Source organism: Drosophila gunungcola, unplaced genomic scaffold (genome assembly GCF_025200985.1).
Source record: "Drosophila gunungcola strain Sukarami unplaced genomic scaffold, Dgunungcola_SK_2 000095F, whole genome shotgun sequence".
NCBI lineage: Eukaryota > Metazoa > Arthropoda > Insecta > Diptera > Drosophilidae > Drosophila > Drosophila gunungcola.
The window spans coordinates 196,445-214,251 of record NW_026453257.1 but is presented as its reverse complement, the minus strand read 5'-3'; the positions used below and the strand labels follow the sequence as shown (position 1 = coordinate 214,251).

The 17,807-nt window shown below is 38.6% G+C and overlaps 2 protein-coding genes across 6 annotated transcripts in view; one reads left to right on the top strand and one right to left on the bottom strand.

The window, feature by feature from the left end:
• Positions 1 to 17,807, top strand: part of LOC128265129 (uncharacterized) — a 175,897-nt gene that overhangs the window by 3,145 nt on the left and 154,945 nt on the right. The gene's annotated exons all lie outside the window — the stretch shown is intronic.
• LOC128265124 (uncharacterized) overlaps positions 9,497 to 17,807 on the bottom strand; it is a 190,890-nt gene continuing 182,579 nt past the window's right edge. For all 5 annotated transcript variants that reach the window (XM_053000946.1, XM_053000949.1, XM_053000948.1 and 2 more), the window contains 3 exons: positions 13,965 to 14,266; positions 12,876 to 13,540; positions 9,497 to 12,077 (listed from right to left, as the gene is read on the bottom strand). In XM_053000946.1, coding sequence (XP_052856906.1) covers positions 11,256 to 12,077; positions 12,876 to 13,540; positions 13,965 to 14,193 — 1,716 coding nt within the window. In that variant the 5' untranslated portion in view covers positions 14,194 to 14,266 and the 3' untranslated portion in view covers positions 9,497 to 11,255. The remainder of the gene's footprint in view (positions 12,078 to 12,875; positions 13,541 to 13,964; positions 14,267 to 17,807) is intronic.

Sequence of the window (17,807 nt, the reverse complement as noted above, 5' to 3'; positions counted from 1 at the left end):
TTGGAAATCGATTTTTTGAAAAATTAACTTTATGACCAATTTTTGCATTTTTGATAAGGGGGTACATCATCATTTTTTGCCAAAATTTGATGAATTGAAAAATTTTTAACTGTGAATGCCATTTGATTGGCAATTTAATGACGAATTCGCCGATGTATGACAATTTATCCTGTGACCATTTCTTCCCGAGACTTTGATCCAAAAACCTATTTTTTAGGTTCCTTTTTTGGGTTTTCGGAGATTTGTAAAACAAAAAAAATCCTAAAGCGTCCTTTTGTTGTAACTTTGCGAAATTTAAAGGTATAGCCATGAAAGTGACTGTTTTGGATAGCTGGCGACCTATACTACCCACCCATTATCGGTTTAGAATACTTGATTTGGTTTTGATAGAACAACCGATTTTGGAAATCGATTTTTTGAAAAATTAACTTTATGACCAATTTTCGCATTTTTGATAAGGGGGTACATCATCATTTTTTGCCAAAATTTGATGAATTGAAAAATTTTTAACTGTGAATGCCATTTGATTGGCAATTTAATGACGAATTCGCCGATGTATGACAATTTATCCTGTGACCATTTCTTCCCGAGATTTTGATCCAAAAACCTATTTTTTAGGTTCCTTTTTTGGGTTTTCGGAGATTTGTAAAACAAAAAAAATCCTAAAGCGTCCTTTTGTTGTAACTTTGCGAAATTTAAAGGTATAGCCATGAAAGTGACTGTTTTGGATAGCTGGCGACCTATACTACCCATCCATTATCGGTTTAGAATACTTGATTTGGTTTTGATAGAAAAACCGATTTTGGAAATCGATTTTTTGAAAAATTAACTTTATGACCAATTTTCGCATTTTTGATAAGGGGGTACATCATCATTTTTTGCCAAAATTTGATGAATTGAAAAATTTTTAACTGTGAATGCCATTTGATTGGCAATTTAATGACGAATTCGCCGATGTATGACAATTTATCCTGTGACCATTTCTTCCCGAGACTTTGATCCAAAAACCTATTTTTTAGGTTCCTTTTTTGGGTTTTCGGAGATTTGTAAAACAAAAAAAATCCTAAAGCGTCCTTTTGTTGTAACTTTGCGAAATTTAAAGGTATAGCCATGAAAGTGACTGTTTTGGATAGCTGGCGACCTATACTACCCATCCATTATCGGTTTAGAATACTTGATTTGGTTTTGATAGAAAAACCGATTTTGGAAATCGATTTTTTGAAAAATTAACTTTATGACCAATTTTCGCATTTTTGATAAGGGGGTACATCATCATTTTTTGCCAAAATTTGATGAATTGAAAAATTTTTAACTGTGAATGCTATTTGATTGCCAATTTAATGACGAATTCGCCGATGTATGACATTTATCCTGTGACCATTTCTTCCCGAGACTTTGATCCAAAAACCTATTTTTTAGGTTCCTTTTTTGGGTTTTCGGAGATTTGTAAAACAAAAAAATTCCTAAAGCGTCCTTTTGTTGTAACTTTGCGAAATTTAAAGGTATAGCCATGAAAGTGACTGTTTTGGATAGCTGGCGACCTATACTACCCACCCATTATCGGTTTAGAATACTTGATTTGGTTTTGATAGAACAACCGATTTTGGAAATCGATTTTTTGAAAAATTAACTTTATGACCAATTTTTGCATTTTTGATAAGGGGGTACATCATCATTTTTTGCCAAAATTTGATGAATTGAAAAATTTTTAACTGTGAATGCCATTTGATTGGCAATTTAATGACGAATTCGCCGATGTATGACAATTTATCCTGTGACCATTTCTTCCCGAGACTTTGATCCAAAAACCTATTTTTTAGGTTCCTTTTTGGGTTTTCGGAGATTTGTAAAACAAAAAAAATCCTAAAGCGTCCTTTTGTTGTAACTTTGCGAAATTTAAAGGTATAGCCATGAAAGTGACTGTTTTGGATAGCTGGCGACCTATACTACCCATCCATAATCGGTTTAGAACATTTGATTTGGTTTTGCTAAAGAAACCGATTTTGGAAATCGATTTTTTGAAAAATTAACTTTATGACCAATTTTAGCATTTTTGCCAAAATTTGATGAATTGAAAAATTTTTAACTGTGAATGCTATTTGATTGCCAATTTAATGACGAATTCGCCGATGTATGACATTTTATCCTGTGACCATTTCTTCCCGAGACTTTGATCCAAAAACCGATTTTTTAGGTTCCTTTTTTGGGTTTTCGGAGATTTGTAAAACAAAAAAATTCCTAAAGCGTCCTTTTGTTGTAACTTTGCGAAATTTAAAGGTATAGCCATGAAAGTGACTGTTTTGGATAGCTGGCGACCTATACTACCCATCCATTATCGGTTTAGAATACTTGATTTGGTTTTGATAGAAAAACCGATTTTGGAAATCGATTTTTTGAAAAATTAACTTTATGACCAATTTTTGCATTTTTGATAAGGGGGTACATCATCATTTTTTGCCAAAATTTGATGAATTGAAAAATTTTTAACTGTGAATGCCATTTGATTGGCAATTTAATGACGAATTCGCCGATGTATGACATTTTATCCTGTGCCAATTTCTTCCCGAGATTTTGATCCAAAAACCTATTTTTTAGGTTCCTTTTTTGGGTTTTCGGAGATTTGTAAAACAAAAAAATTCCCCAAAGCGTCCTTTTGTTGTAACTTTGCGAAATTTAAAGGTATAGCCATGAAAGTGACTGTTTTGGATAGCTGGCGACCTATACTACCCATCCATAATCGGTTTAGAACATTTGATTTGGTTTTGCTAAAGAAACCGATTTTGGAAATCGATTTTTTGAAAAATTAACTTTATGACCAATTTTAGCATTTTTGCCAAAATTTGATGAATTGAAAAATTTTTAACTGTGAATGCTATTTGATTGCCAATTTAATGACGAATTCGCCGATGTATGACATTTTATCCTGTGACCATTTCTTCCCGAGACTTTGATCCAAAAACCGATTTTTTAGGTTCCTTTTTTGGGTTTTCGGAGATTTGTAAAACAAAAAAATTCCTAAAGCGTCCTTTTGTTGTAACTTTGCGAAATTTAAAGGTATAGCCATGAAAGTGACTGTTTTGGATAGCTGGCGACCTATACTACCCATCCATAATCGGTTTAGAACATTTGATTTGGTTTTGATAGAAAAACCGATTTTTGGAAATCGATTTTTTGAAAAATTAACTTTATGACCAATTTTCGCATTTTTGATAAGGGGGTACATCATCATTTTTTGCTAAAATTTTATGAATAGAAAAATTTTTAACTGTGAATGCCATTTGATTGGCAATTTCATGACGAATTCGCCGATGTATGACATTCCATCTTGTGACCATTTCTTTCCGAGACTTTGATCCAAAAAGCGATTTTTTAGGATTTTCGGAGATTTGTCAAAAAATAAAAGCTAACTAGTTAAAATCTAATTTTTTCGCTAGTCACTTGCATCCGTTTTTCCCTGCAATAACAAAACACATAAAATGTATATCTTTATAAGTGATTTAGATCAATTAAAGTTAACATATTTGACTTCCTAACTCAAAATTGGTTGGCAAAGACTTTTAAATTTCCTTGTTTTTCTTAATCTAGCTTTTCCGCTAGCCACTTGCATCCGTTTTGGCCTGCAACAGAACTTCTTTTTCCTTGGCCTGCTTGTGCTTGTGTTTTTCCTGCATTTTTTTTCAACTTCTCTGTGCGGCTTGTGGTTTCCTCTCGCCGAATCGCCCATCCTGCTGATTCCGGACGGGCCCCTGGGTCCTTTCTCGTTTCTCGCCTTTTGTGTTGGACTCTCGGTTTCGCCTTTCCGTTGCCTATGCATAATTCTTTTATCTCAACCAGGCATTTCCACCCAGTGTCCCCTACTTTCCGCTGTACTTTTGCTGCTATTGATGGCTTGTTTACATTGTGCCGCGCTCTTGCACCTCCCAGGCCATTTGTCTATAATTGACTAATCGACAGGGCAGGCGGGAAAAGAAATCTGCAGGGGATCGATAGAAGTGAGGCGGATGCAAGTGTGAATGCCAAATGGTAGATGGTGTATGACCAAAAGCAGTGGATGGAGCAGCAACGGGAACTGTGTCATAGGCACTGCGGGCAGCTACGGTTCAAGTTTATGTTAAAGGCACGAAAAGTGGTTAAATTGCAAATATATATATCCTTTGAATACCTACTACAAGCATGTTTCGCCTTAAACATACACGGGACATTCACTTCAGCTGAAAACTTTGTAAGCAGTAAAAGTGTTCAGGTTTGAGCAGTGATAATTAGGTTGCTGGTGCAACACCACTTCAGATTACACTTGTGACCTAAGAAGTACGTTTCTTTTCCCACATAAATAGGATGGGATAACCCAAAGAATTGACATTTGACATTTATGACATACACTTGTCCCCGAAATAGAGTATACATATAAAAGATCAGTTCCTAAAGAAATACTGTTGTGTTTTGGTCAGGGATTCGGCAGTTAGCACTATAAGTTGCTACTTGAACGGAGCGGTTTTAGCTGCCGCCAAGACACGCGATATACGCTGCTAACAAAAAGTTTAAGCAATGCTAACAAAAATTTAAATATAAAATATTTAGTCAGGCTCACAACAGCCTTCCCATTTATGTATTTATCGAAATTTAAAAGCACAGCAGGACTTATTAAGCATAATTCACATTTTATTTGCCAATTAAATCCATACATTGCTGGTAAATTTTCCATTACAGCTAATCGACATCCTGATCGTAAACGTTTATTTATATTTCTGAGGACTATTTTTTAAATACCTAATTTAATTTCACCACCAATTCTTTAATACCAGGAAAAGAGTAAGAGTACAAAAGACTTTAAGTAAGCTGGATCTGGAGCATATTAAATTAATTAATTTTGTGTTGCACTGCCTAACGACTAAAAAGAGTAATCTACCAAGTAGCCTGTGAGTGGCCGCTTCAAAATGTATTTTGCGGCTGCTTAGCTGCCAAAAGTCAGGACCAATGCTTAATAAGAGTGCAATCATGGCCAGAGACATAGGTCGGTGGAAGCGAATTGAATTAGCGCTGAATTCCGTTCTCAATTACGCGTATAATTTCCATTGTGTCTATGTGTGTGTTTGGGCAATAGGTTTATAGGTGTGTGTGGCCATTTTGATATGACCAGTTGGCGCAAATATTGGCCACGTATATGTGTGGGCATGGGTTTGGGTATGGGCTTGTGGGGAGCTTGGCTCGCTGTGCGGTTAATTAGATTGCGAGCAATAATATTGCATGAGCCGGCAATCGGGCGGCTTCCTTGATCCCCCACCCTCCTTGCCGTGGGTCCAAAAGGGGCGTGGCTGGGAAGGGACGCGGGATGCTGCAGGTAAAGTGGGAATGGGAGTGGCCACATAGACCCGCTCACGCAAACACACATACGCAGTGTACACGTACATGTAATTAGCATTTCCTGTTTGGTTTGCCAATCTTGCACGCACACACGCATCTGCAAAGAGGGGTTAAATGTGAAATGGACGAGGGGAAAGGTTAAAAGGGAAAGGGGGAACGGGGAAAGAGACGCACATAATTAGGCAAGCCAAAAATCAAACGCCATCTACATTCAAATTCAAATTGAGATTGCTCCGCAGATTTCGTTGCACACGGCGTTACAATTGCACTACGGAAAATAAGTAAATGTATAAAAGATTTCAGGTTTGGATCTAGAAGATTTCTATACGAAGCATTTGTTCTACATATACATACAGTTGCAAAAAATAGCACTCAGGCAACATAAAATGCTAAAAACAATTCTGTTAAATCTTCTTCTTTTTAACTTTCTTATAAACCTCACTTATTACTTAACCCAAAAACACAACAACAATTTGCTTTAGAATTTGTTTACAACATACATACATTTGTCATCATTTCAGCTTATTTCTGCAATATTTGTATTTTTTGCAAGGAATATTTTTATTCATTCCGAATTTACTTCTAACAAATTTTCATATTTACTTTCTTGCAGGTTTTGGATACATAGAAGACTTAAACAGAGAATACAATAACCTAACTGACCACAAACAATTGCTCTGCATTGAAATATACTTCAAAAGATAAGATTGTATTCCTCAAAATTATATTTCTGTGGCATCCTCTGGCTGGAAAGTGCTGCTGTCTGACAGTCAATGCTTGCGTTTAATGACAGAAGCTCGTAGATCTGCGCGAATTGCAGCAGGCGAATATTGTGCTTACTCCGCATCCGATATATTTTACTGCAAATATGGATTTTTAGCTGGTGTAAATTATTAAATTTAGCGAATTTTGGCTGGAACAAAGTTTCAGGTTTAAATGCGAATCGATAGAGAATTTTTCTACGAGCTCTACGAGGATCACGCAGCGCAGTTGGAATCAACACGGACACACGCCCTCAGGATCTTATATTAATAATTAATCCTTTATATTGAGAAATTATGATAAACCTTTATTACGCATAAAAAAACTCTTCTTCCATTTTGTTTGTTTATTATTTTTAATAGCGATATACATTTTGCGTATGACCTAAGACTGCAATATAATCTTGTTTGGGGTGAACACTGACCAAAGCGATTAAGTTTAGCTATTTTAGGCTAGAGCAAAGTTTGAGGTTTAAATGAGAATCGTTAGAGAATTTTTCTACGAGATCAATGAGGTATGTCAATCCTTGTTTGGACCACGTTATCCTTACTTTTTGGCTAAAACCAAAAACGCTTTAATTTATATTTTTGCTCACTGACAGAAGGTGGAATACATGTAGAAATTGCAATATCAATTTTTCGGTGTGCTGACAGAAGCTAACACGCATGTAGAATTGTCAAAAATGTTTTGGCGTGCTCACTGACAGAATCTATATGGCATGGAGATTTACCAAATATGTTTTGCGGTGCTCACTGGCAGAAGCTATATGATACACCTGATCTTTGGAGGAACAATTTTATGGGGTGCCTACTGACAAATGCACTGATGCACTAGATTTTTGCGGAACAATTTTTGGGTTTTCACGCTCTTTGCGCTCACTGACAGAATCTTACTGATACAATCGGTTTTGTTTGAGGAACAATTTTTGGGTTTCAACGCTCATTTTGCTCACTGACAGAAGCTCTAATATATGCGGGACCACGAAAGACTTTTTCCTAATATCGCATATATTTGAGCTTCTGACAGTGAGCACAATGAGCGTGAAAGCCCAAAAATTCTTCCTCACAAACAAATTTAGTGCATCACTCAGCTTCTTTCAGTGAGTAACCCAAAACAAATTGTTCCTTCAAAGAAGCCGTGTATCATATAGCTTCTGTCAGTGAGCACCCCACAACATTTTTGGTAAATCTTTATGCCATATAGATTCTGTCAGTCAGCACCCCCAACATTTTCGCCAAATATGCATGCCGTTTAGCTTCTGTCAGTGATCACCACTGAAAATTGATATTGCCATTTCTACATGTATTCCACCTTCTGTCAGTGAGCTAAAATATAAATTAAAGCGTTTTTAGTTTTAGCCCAAAAGTAAGGATAACGTGCTCCAAACAAGGATTGCCATACCTCGTTGATCTCGTAGAAAAATTCTCTAACGATTCGCATTTAAACCTCAAACTTTGCTCCAGCCAAAAATAGCTAAAATTACAAGATTATGTTGCAGTCTTAGGTCATACGCAAAATGTATATCGCTATTGACAATAATAAACAAACAAAATGGAAAAAGTGTTGTTTTTATTCACAATAAATGTTTATCATTATTTGTCAATACAAAGGATAAAATTATTAATATAAGATCCTGAGGGCGGGTGTCCTTGTTGACTCCAACTGCGCTGCTCAGGTCCTTGCAGTGTCGCAACTCCAGAAACTGCTTTCGACCTAATTCCGCGGCGACAGGTACGGGATAAATGTCGAGCGGGCAGGGCAGGCGCAATTTGATGGGGCAAGAAATAAACCGAAATAAAACTAAAAACGAAATGGAGGGCAGATTTTGGGGCTGTGGGCCAATAGACAAATCAAGCGGACTGGTGACCACGGGAGCATGAATTTTCTGCGGTTTCCTAGTTGCAACCATTATCACCTGGGGCTGTCATGTAATTGCAGATTTTAATTTTTAAGCCGCGCACTTCATTCCTAGATTTATGCGCATGCATTATGAGTGGAATGCATATGCCACGGAATGGCTTTGGGAATTGAGAATTTTAATTAGTTTGCTGCAATATGTACGTATTCGCATATTTTTTCATTTTGCCAAGAGCTGTGCATTTTCAATCAGAAGTCGGGCTCTGCTGGCTGGCGCAAGTGTTGAAAACCGCTCCATAACTGTCAGCATCAGCATAATCATCATCATCCGGCAGTCCATAAACTGATTCTACCGTTTCCGCCACTTTCCTCCGCCTCGTGTGTGCCATATAAATAAACATAATCGTGAAACAAGGCCAAGAAAGGCAAAGGCAAAGTAGTTGGGCGGTTGGCGGTGGTAGGCAACTTAAATACAGCGGAATTTTAATAGTTCACGTAAATGGTTTTTGTGGCGTTGGTAATGTTTATTAACCAACTTAGACTCCCGGGAACTTGGAAGCTCTCCGTTTCTGCCGTTCCTGCCGGTCCTCCAGTGAAGCGTGTTTAATGCTCACTTAAGTTGCGTTCATACAAATTTCTTCGCCGCCCAACGCCCAGCGCCCAGCATTCTTTTGATTTCGGTCCGGTGTATGTGTCTGCGTCTGCGAGCTGCCTTGCCTTGGTTATCCTTCGACTCTTCGGGCCGAAAGTTTTGTGTGCAGTGGCTTAAGGTATCCTTAGAGGACTTGTTCCTTTGCCGCTGCTGCTCCTGCGTAAAGTGGATTCATTTGTGCCCCGTTTTAAATGCTTTGTTGTTTACATTCCTGAAAGTTTTGTGTCTCACGTCTCTGGCACGCTTCCGGTAAAGCAGGATCCCTTTTCCTTTTACACAGTCATTCAGTTGGCAGAGCCCTTAAAGATGGCTCAAGTTTATTCACCTGGGGGGTATTAGAAATTTAGGTAAATAATGGCTAAGAAATAAAGAACATAATCGTTTCACGAAATAACAACAATGGTTTCGTGTTTTTTTTGTTGAAAATTTTATTCATCAATCACTTTGTTCTCATATCAATTGTGTTTTATTAACTACGCAAAAAAAAATGAGGAAAGAAAATTGGGTTTCCTTCACACGCTTCACCTTATCAGCTAGTAACTATCATTAATACACTCAAGTATGTAACTATATCTGTATATCTGTATTTGTATTTGTATCTGTATCTGTATCTGTATCTGTATCTGTATCTGTATCTGTATCTGTATCTGTATCTGTATCTGTATCTGTATCTGTATCTGTATCTGTATCTGTATCTGTATCTGTATCTGTATCTGTATCTGTATCTGTATCTGTATCTGTATCTGTATCTGTATCTGTATCTGTATCTGTATCTGTATCTGTATCTGTATCTGTATCTGTATCTGTATCTGTATCTGTATCTGTATCTGTATCTGTATATGTATATGTATCTGTATCTGTATTTGTATATGTATATGTATTTGTGTTTAAGTATAGTCGAACAACTATCGAATAGTTTAAGTGGGTGCATAGTTTCCCGAACTGTACACGACTCTCCTTAACTCCAACAACAATTTGACTAAGCTGCTATCAAAAATTCAAATAATGCGAAATAAAATAAAATAGAATAAAATAAAATACCTAAGGAAATGTGCGTGGTGTATTTCCGTGTGTGTGTGTGTGTGTGTGTGTGTGTATGTGTGTGTGTATGTATGTGTGTGTGTGTGAGAGAGTTTCGTATTGGTGTATGTGTATGTACAAGTTAAGAAAACACAAGGATATCGGGTATTGCTTGGTTGGAAACCAAAATAAAAGATTGAATTGAGCAGCTTCTCTTAATTCTCGCCTATTCCTTTTCATTTCCTGCTAGTTTATCCGATTTAAATCGGCCTAGTCTGCATATAGTTAGCTTTATTATTAGGGCCTCGTCTTCTTCTTCTTCGTCGTTAACAATTTTCCTATTTACAGTTTACAACTCAAACTTTGTCAATTTGCTTTGTTTTTAGTTTTTAGTTTTAAGTTTAAGTTTTTGTTTAGTTTTTTTTTTGTTTTGTTTTGCTTAGCATTAGTGATATTTTTCGCTTGCGATTTTAAGGGGGCCATGTTACATGCCTTTACAACAACATTAATATCGATTCTAACCGAATGTGAAAACAAAAATCCGCTTGAAAATCCCCTCTTTCGATTTTATAATTCTTAATAAACATCATCAGTCTTGAACTTAGTTTAGGTTTCCTTTTCATTTTCCTTCACTTTCCTATGATTTTTCCCTCGACTTCTGCGCTCGTGTCTTCTTCAGCTGTTAACTCAGGGTAAATAAGTTTTGTGGGTCTCTTTTTTTTTTTTAAGTTGTGACCTTGTGTCTTTTTTGTGTCTTTTTTGTTGCTTTTTTTGTCTTTGCTTTTGAATGGAAATACATAATTGGAGGGCAGGAGGGAGGGGGGACGGGTCTCACTACAATCCAGGTTCGAAGGCACAATTTCAAAAGTGTTCTTTCCCAACTCCGCAAACTAACTAACGCCTCTTCTATACACTAGCCATACTCAATTAAACCCCGATGAACTATTCGATTTCGATGGAATTAGACGGGGTAAACTAAAAAAAAAATAATTGTCTCATTTTAAAATCTAAAAGGTATGTTACAAATCGTAAAAAAGTGTTTAGGCTAAAAAACTTTCATTTAAAGTTGGGGAATATCTACCACTTAAAAAAATCTAGCATTTCAAAATTCAAAAGGTATAAAAACATTGGAATATTACAAATTTAAAGCCTAAAAGATTAATGTAAAACTTAAAAGATTAATCATTTCGTAATCCAAAAGGGATATAAAAATTGTATAACCTAAATCGTTAGGTCCAAACACTTTAATTCAATCATTTCACAAACCCAAAAGGTATTAAAGCAGTGGGTTTTAACAAATTTAATGAATATAATCCCTTACAAAACTTTAATTCCATTGAAATCGAATCGAAAACAGGGTTTCTTTTTGTATGGATTTTGGATGGGAACTCTGGACCTACTAACTAAACTCTAAACTCTCTCTTCTGCGCAGCATAAACTCAGGGGTCAGAGGACGGGCTTTCGGGTTTCGATTGGGAATTGGAGTGCGAGTGCCTCACACAAAGAACTCCTCGTTGCCGAGGCTGTTGCCGGATGCTTCAACCAATTGCCAGGGCCAGTACCATCCGCCAATGCCGCCAATGCCCCCGCCGAGCAGTGCGAATCACCGCTCCGTCGAGTGGGTGGTGGCGCCACCGTTGCCCAGTCCGCTGGAGCTACTGCCCGAACCCGAGGAGGAGGAGGCCGCCGCATTGAGGCCCTGGCGGCGGAAGAAGCCCAGCGTGTCCAGCGCCTTGATGGTGCGTCGGATCAGCTCGTCCTTGTACTTCCAAATGGTCTTGTCCTCCACCGAGTGCTCGCGGTACTCCTCGCAGCTCTTCTTCAGCGTCTTCACGCAGTCGGCGCGGTAGTGCTGGAGCTGGGCATCCTGCGTGTCCACCGGATAGGACTTGCACACGCCGCCCAGGCAACTGAGCGGGAAATGATTGTGCAAGGTGAGCACACGCTCCGGATCGTGGAAGCACTTCACATACTGATTGGGTTTGGTGTAGTTCTTGGCGCGGTGCACATGCTGCAGCATGTGCATGTACTTGGGGATATCCTTGTGCCAGCCGTGCTCGTGCTGCTGGTCGTCCAGGAAGTACACGTTGCGAAAGTTGTAGCTGTGGAAGCCGTCCGGCTTGATCTTGCGCGACTCCGGCCGCACCTTGTCCATCAGCTCGGACCAGAGGACCGCCCCGCCCTTGGGCATGATCACCTCGTCGATGTCGAGCAGGGCGATGTAGTCGTACAGGTAGAGGTTCTTGTACAGGCAGTCGTTGTACGGGATCACCTCGTTCTGCCGCTTGTGGTTCGTCTTCTTGGTGAGGTAGAGGTGCTGGAATCCGGGCACATTCGGCTGCCCCCCGGGCAGTGTCAGAGGAATCACCTGCACCTTGCCCTCCTGCTCGTAGTGGTTCAGCACCTTCGTGATGTTGGGATGCACCTGTAAACGGGAAGGGAAGGTAAGGGAAAGCGTATTAGAGTAGTATTAATGGCCATTGGCCCTTGAAATTTATTAATGTCCTATACCATATAGGCTTGTGTTGTATTCAGTGTGCTGTCACTTTAGCCATTAAGTCGCTTTTTCTTGCAACTTTTAAACAATTTTGCAACTTTTTTTTTAATGCCATAGACCTAGACCACAAATCTAGAAATTTAATTTAATTAAATAACTTCTAATTTTGTTCAATGATTTTTACCTTTTTTTAAACTTTCTTGATTAATAAGGAATTACAAAGCTGTCAAAACATATATTTAACTCAGTGGTTCGATTATATAGACAATAATATACGTATGAGCTTTTTTTGTGGCACTTTGTATCTGCAACTGCGGCCAATATATTAAAGTGCTCAAAAGCTTACCTTTTAGGTATAAGAAAACTTTTGTTTTAATTTATCATAATGCTTGCTAACAAATAAACCAATAAACAAAATGAGACTTAAAAACCCTTTAATATTGGTAAAGTTGAGAATTAAGAATTAAGAACTGTTAAAACTAAATGAATATCTATCAGCCTTTCTTGAGTTTCTTTCTGAGAAGGAAGTCATTACTTTCAGTTTAACCATTACTATTACTATTTGTTTATGCATTTTATATCCCTATGGGCATACATAAATATTTATAATTATAAAATAAATGAAAATAAAATTTCAATTGGTGCTTAATTATAAATAATTAATTAATAGATATATCTATAAGCATTTCTTGAGTTCCTTTTTGATTTACTATTACTATTTATTACCTGCAGATTGTAGAAGTATATCTTGTCGGCGCCCAGGATGTTGAGCATCTCGATCCACTCGATGAGGCGCACACTCAGGTCGTCGTAGAGGAAGTCCAGTCCCTTGACGCAGACGGCGAAGCCCTTCTTCTGGTCGTCGGGCGGTCGGTTGTAGATGACGCGCAGGTTGTTGGTGGCCGTGTCGCACTCCTTCTCGACCATCGACACCGAGCTGGGCACCACGCCGTGGAAGGGCTTGGGGATTTGGCAGGCGATCAGGTACGGCTGGTAGATGCCCTGCTTGTAGTTGCCCCACTTGTTGTACCAGATGTACTTGTACTCGAACGTCTTCACGATGAACGGCTCCTTCTGGCCGTCGAACCAGAACTGGCAGAAGGTCTTCACCTTCGGCTCGATGCGGTCGATCATCCCGAGGATCCGGACCGTAGGACCAAGCAGCGAGGTGCGCCGAATGTCGTAGTACGCGCCGAATAGCTGGAACGTTCCGTTCGAGGTGCGCAGCGTCTGCCAGTATATGTTGTTGAACTCCAGCTCGAAAATGGAGGGGTACTTGGCGCACGTGGAGGACTTCTGCTGCAGAAAGTTCTTGTTCTTGCTCCAGTAGGCGATCGGCAGCGAGGGGATGCGGGACTCCACGTCGCGGACCAGCTGGTCATCGTCCATGGCTAAAAAGGGCGAAAAAATGCAGAAGATATAAATTAGATCAAATTTAATAAGAAAAAAAATTATTTTTGAGTATAAACTAATCCTAAGCAATTTTGTAATTTGGTTCTTAGTAACAAGAGAGTTTAAATATATAGCAATTAACTTTTTGAGAACTAATTTTTAGACATTTGTACAAATGTTAATTTTCGGCGATAAGTAGTTAAACAGCTTTATAGACGTTAAAACCGTGCTATAAATGCTCTGATTATGGTAATCAATCAACTAAATAAAAATCCTGAAACTCTGTTTCTGGGGTTTGAAAACACAAAATCCAATTTTTTTCCTCGATTGGAAATTTTATGCTGACTTCAAAGAGAATATTGATTACAAAAAAATAAGAAAATCGTCTAATTTAGTAGGTAGATCGTAGCATCCTCTGCTCACCTGTACGATTGTCCACTAGAATTTCGCTGGGATCGAAGTGGTCCGTCGTCGTGGAGGTGGTCTCCGCGTAGCGCATGTCCTTCTGCAGCAGGATGCGCCCGTTGAGCGGCACCTGCTGGTACTCCTGCGGCACCAGGTTGGTGCCGTGCATTTTGAACAGTCCGATGATGACGAAGGACCAGACGCACAGTGAGAACAGTACCTTCAGGATCACCTTGGAGTGGGCCATGATAGCTGCGGTGTGGTGGTCTGCTGATTTCCTTCTTTTGGTTGGAACTTTCCTACTTTTTCAGCCAGAGGCGCTGCAATGAGGAATAGGAAATGGTTGGTCATTAGATGGCGGGCGTTACTTCGTTTCATTTCATTTCAAATCCCCCTCTCGCTCCCGTTTCTCATTATTCATTTCTAAATATGGCGGTCAGCCGGTCGTCCTATTTCCGTTTTCCCCATCTCGTTTTTCCCCGTTGGTCAGGCACAAAATGTACCAAGAAAACTGCGTGTAATATTTTCGTGCCAGGGGCAAGAAAACCCCTCCAGGTTGTGGGAGGCGAAGGCCCTTAGCCTAATGAAAAACTATTCAAAAACCCAACAACACAGCAGCAGACACAGTGGTCTTCGATGGGTAAAAAGTGCATGAATATGGCTTACTTTACTCACTTCCTTAAATGGCACTCAAAAAGAAATTTTTATTAAAATCGTTTGCTGTTCGTGTAGTCTTTAAGCCCACGCAATATTCGATTACGTTTTGATTCCCCTCGTTTGAAATGTTTCCGATATTCTTTTTCGACATTTTTTACTGCAGCTCATTTCCTGTTCGTTTTATAAGCACTAAGCTCGGCTACCAAAATCAAATTTATTTTTTAAATTAAACTCTTCTTCAAATGTTTCTAAAATAAATAGAACATTAAAATTCTGTAACTTTAGTTTCTTCAAATGGCCTTTTAAATTGTATTGATTAAAATCGTTTTGAGTTTGTGTAGGCTTTTGAAAAAAAAACACAGTGTTCAATTCCTTTTTAATAACCTTGTTTCGAAAAATATACGTTTCACTTTTATCGAGTAATCGACTGCAGCCCATTTTCTGTTCAATCCACTGTAAAGTTAAATTTGTTTGAACAAACGTATTTTTTTTTAATTTTATAAAATTAATAGCTTATTAAAGTTCTGTAACTGTAATTTCCTTCCTTAAAAAAGTATTTAAAATTAAAAACGTTTTGGGTATGTGTACACCATATTTAATGCCTTTTTTAATCCCCCGTTTTGCCACGGAAATCGAAAAGATTTCCATGTACTTTTATCCAAAATCGACTGCAGCTCATTTCCTGTTCTATCCACTGTTCGTTTAAGAGCATCCCAACTCTCACTTGCATTCGCTGGGTCAACTGCCAGCTTTTCCCACGCCGTGAGCTATGTACATATATGTGTATATAGAACACCCAAACGAACATCCCCTAGTATGGCACAGTCGCCACCCACAAAAAGCAACACTGCAGGCGACAATCTGTTTGTCTATCTGCGTTTTGTATCTTTGCAATTGTGAGTTGTGCGTGCGACAAACGACAAAATACAAACGACAAACGACGGTTGGAGCATTCAGCATTGTGTCTGGCGGCAAGGCCTTCTAATATTTATGACATTGCAGCCGGACAGGGCCAAGCCAGCTCCCTGCTTCTCGAAATCCCTTTGGGCCAGGACCACACACATCCATAAACAACACGCCGAAGCAACTGTGTGTGTGTGCTTGCCCTAGGAGTTTGGGCTAGGATAGCTCATCCTGATTCCCTTCCACTTGCTCAGTCTCAGTATCGCCGGTTTCACTTTGTTTCTGTCGCTTTCAATTGAAGGCCAGTGTCCACTGTGCAAAGGCGGATTTAAGTGTGGAAAACTATGTCACTTCTTTGGCAAAGCCATTTGCATCATCATCATCATTAAAATAATTAATAAACTTTAAAAGCTTAGCAGATATTAATATGCTTAGTATTAAACTATGTTCATGATAATACATTTCTCACATTTGTAATCTTAAAAATGAGGCCCTACAATTTTTTTTTTTACAAATCACTAAAATCAAAAATGCCATATGATTAGCAAAGTACTTTCAAGCTTGCTATCTTTAGCAGTTCGCCAAAGCAGTTCACTTACTTCTAAACTGTAGTTTCCCCACTTTTCACATTCACGTCGTTTTTTGGGTATTTGTTTAAGTTGAGTCCCAGTCCCGAAAACTTGAAAACTTGCTGCAACATACTATATTTGCAGCACTCGAAACGAAATCAGCTGCAGGGGTGTTTTCAAAAGCAGAAGGGGTAGGGGATATGCCAAGTTTTTACTCAAATGTTTTCCATTTCATTTGCATGTACCACAAACTTTTTGCAAACACCAGGCCGAAATACAGAGATATACTGATATACTGATGGAGGGGGGAATTCCAAATATGTTGCAACAAGCTTTCAGCAAGGGTACAACGACGAGAAGCTGCAGGGCTCGTGAAATATGCAAAATCACCTGTGTTCCTCGTTTCTCGCCCCCTTTTCTGTGCTGAAAATCCAACAAAGTAAAGCAAAGCAAAACTCCCTCTGGAATTTTCAACTGGAGTGAATAGTTGTTTATGATTCCAATCAGAGATCGTGTTTCTCTTAGCGAGTTCAAGGCCCTGCGTTCTTCGAGATACATGTGATATGGAGTGTGGCCCGGGGGATGTATCATTTATCATTTAGCTTGCCCCCGGGGGCTTTAACTTTAACGTCGTACCCATAAATCTGCAGAGTCCGAAAAACGATTTGGGTCAATTTGCCATTAAATACGCGTCATGCTTATGCGATTACTCCAAAGGCGAAAGAAAACACAGGCACCGGCACAGGCACAGGCAGCCGCTACAAGTACGAAATCAAAATAGAATCCGACAAGTTGTTCTCGTTGCTTAGCTGGTAATTTGCTAGGCAAAACAGGTTCGATCTCCGGATGGAATGTGTGTCGCACCCAGAGAGCGGGAATACAAAATACAAAATACAAAATACAAAAAAAAACAAAAACAAAAATAATAAAAACAACCATGGAAAAATAAAAGCAACTGAAACCCGCTTCGAGCGATAGAAATTTTAATGATGCCTTTAACTATTCGGCTACCAAAATGGGTCAATGAGCCCCAATGACTCTTACGAGTCCAGAACCAGAACCAGAACCATAACCCCAGCAAATAAATCCATGGATACCACTTTGTAGATGGATTGGCCTTAGATAGCGAGCATTGATCTGTGGTTCATTGATCCGTAATCCCGAGTGGAACGAACACGAACGGAAATGTGCCGAAGACCAAGTGTGTGTGTCGCTGGCAAAGAGCCAATTAATCGGCAAAAATTCGAGGAAAATCAGAAAGATTATAGAGCCAACACATCCTTTAATCCATGAAATACTATTTAAAGATTTAAGAGTTGTTAAAAGATTAAAGGGCAACACATCTAAGTGTTTTAGTGTTAGAAATGATTTAAAATTTTTACGAACATAGATTTAATAGATGGCAAATTAATGGGATACAATATGTTCATCCAGAAGATACTATTCAAAGATTAAAGCCATTAATTGTGGGACCAGTTTTATAAACTTGTATTAAAAAATTAAAGCAAATCCAGAGCAAAACATTTAGGTGAAGCTATTAAAGATATTCAGAAATGATTATAACTTTTTAAACATAGATTTAATAGATTGCAAATTAAAGGGATTCAAAATGTTCATCCAAAAGATACTACTATATTTTAGGATTAAAGCCATTAATTATGGGACAACTTTTATAAACTGTTTAGATAACAAGATTCTAAGGTAGTAAATAGAGTTTTATCTTCATATGTTT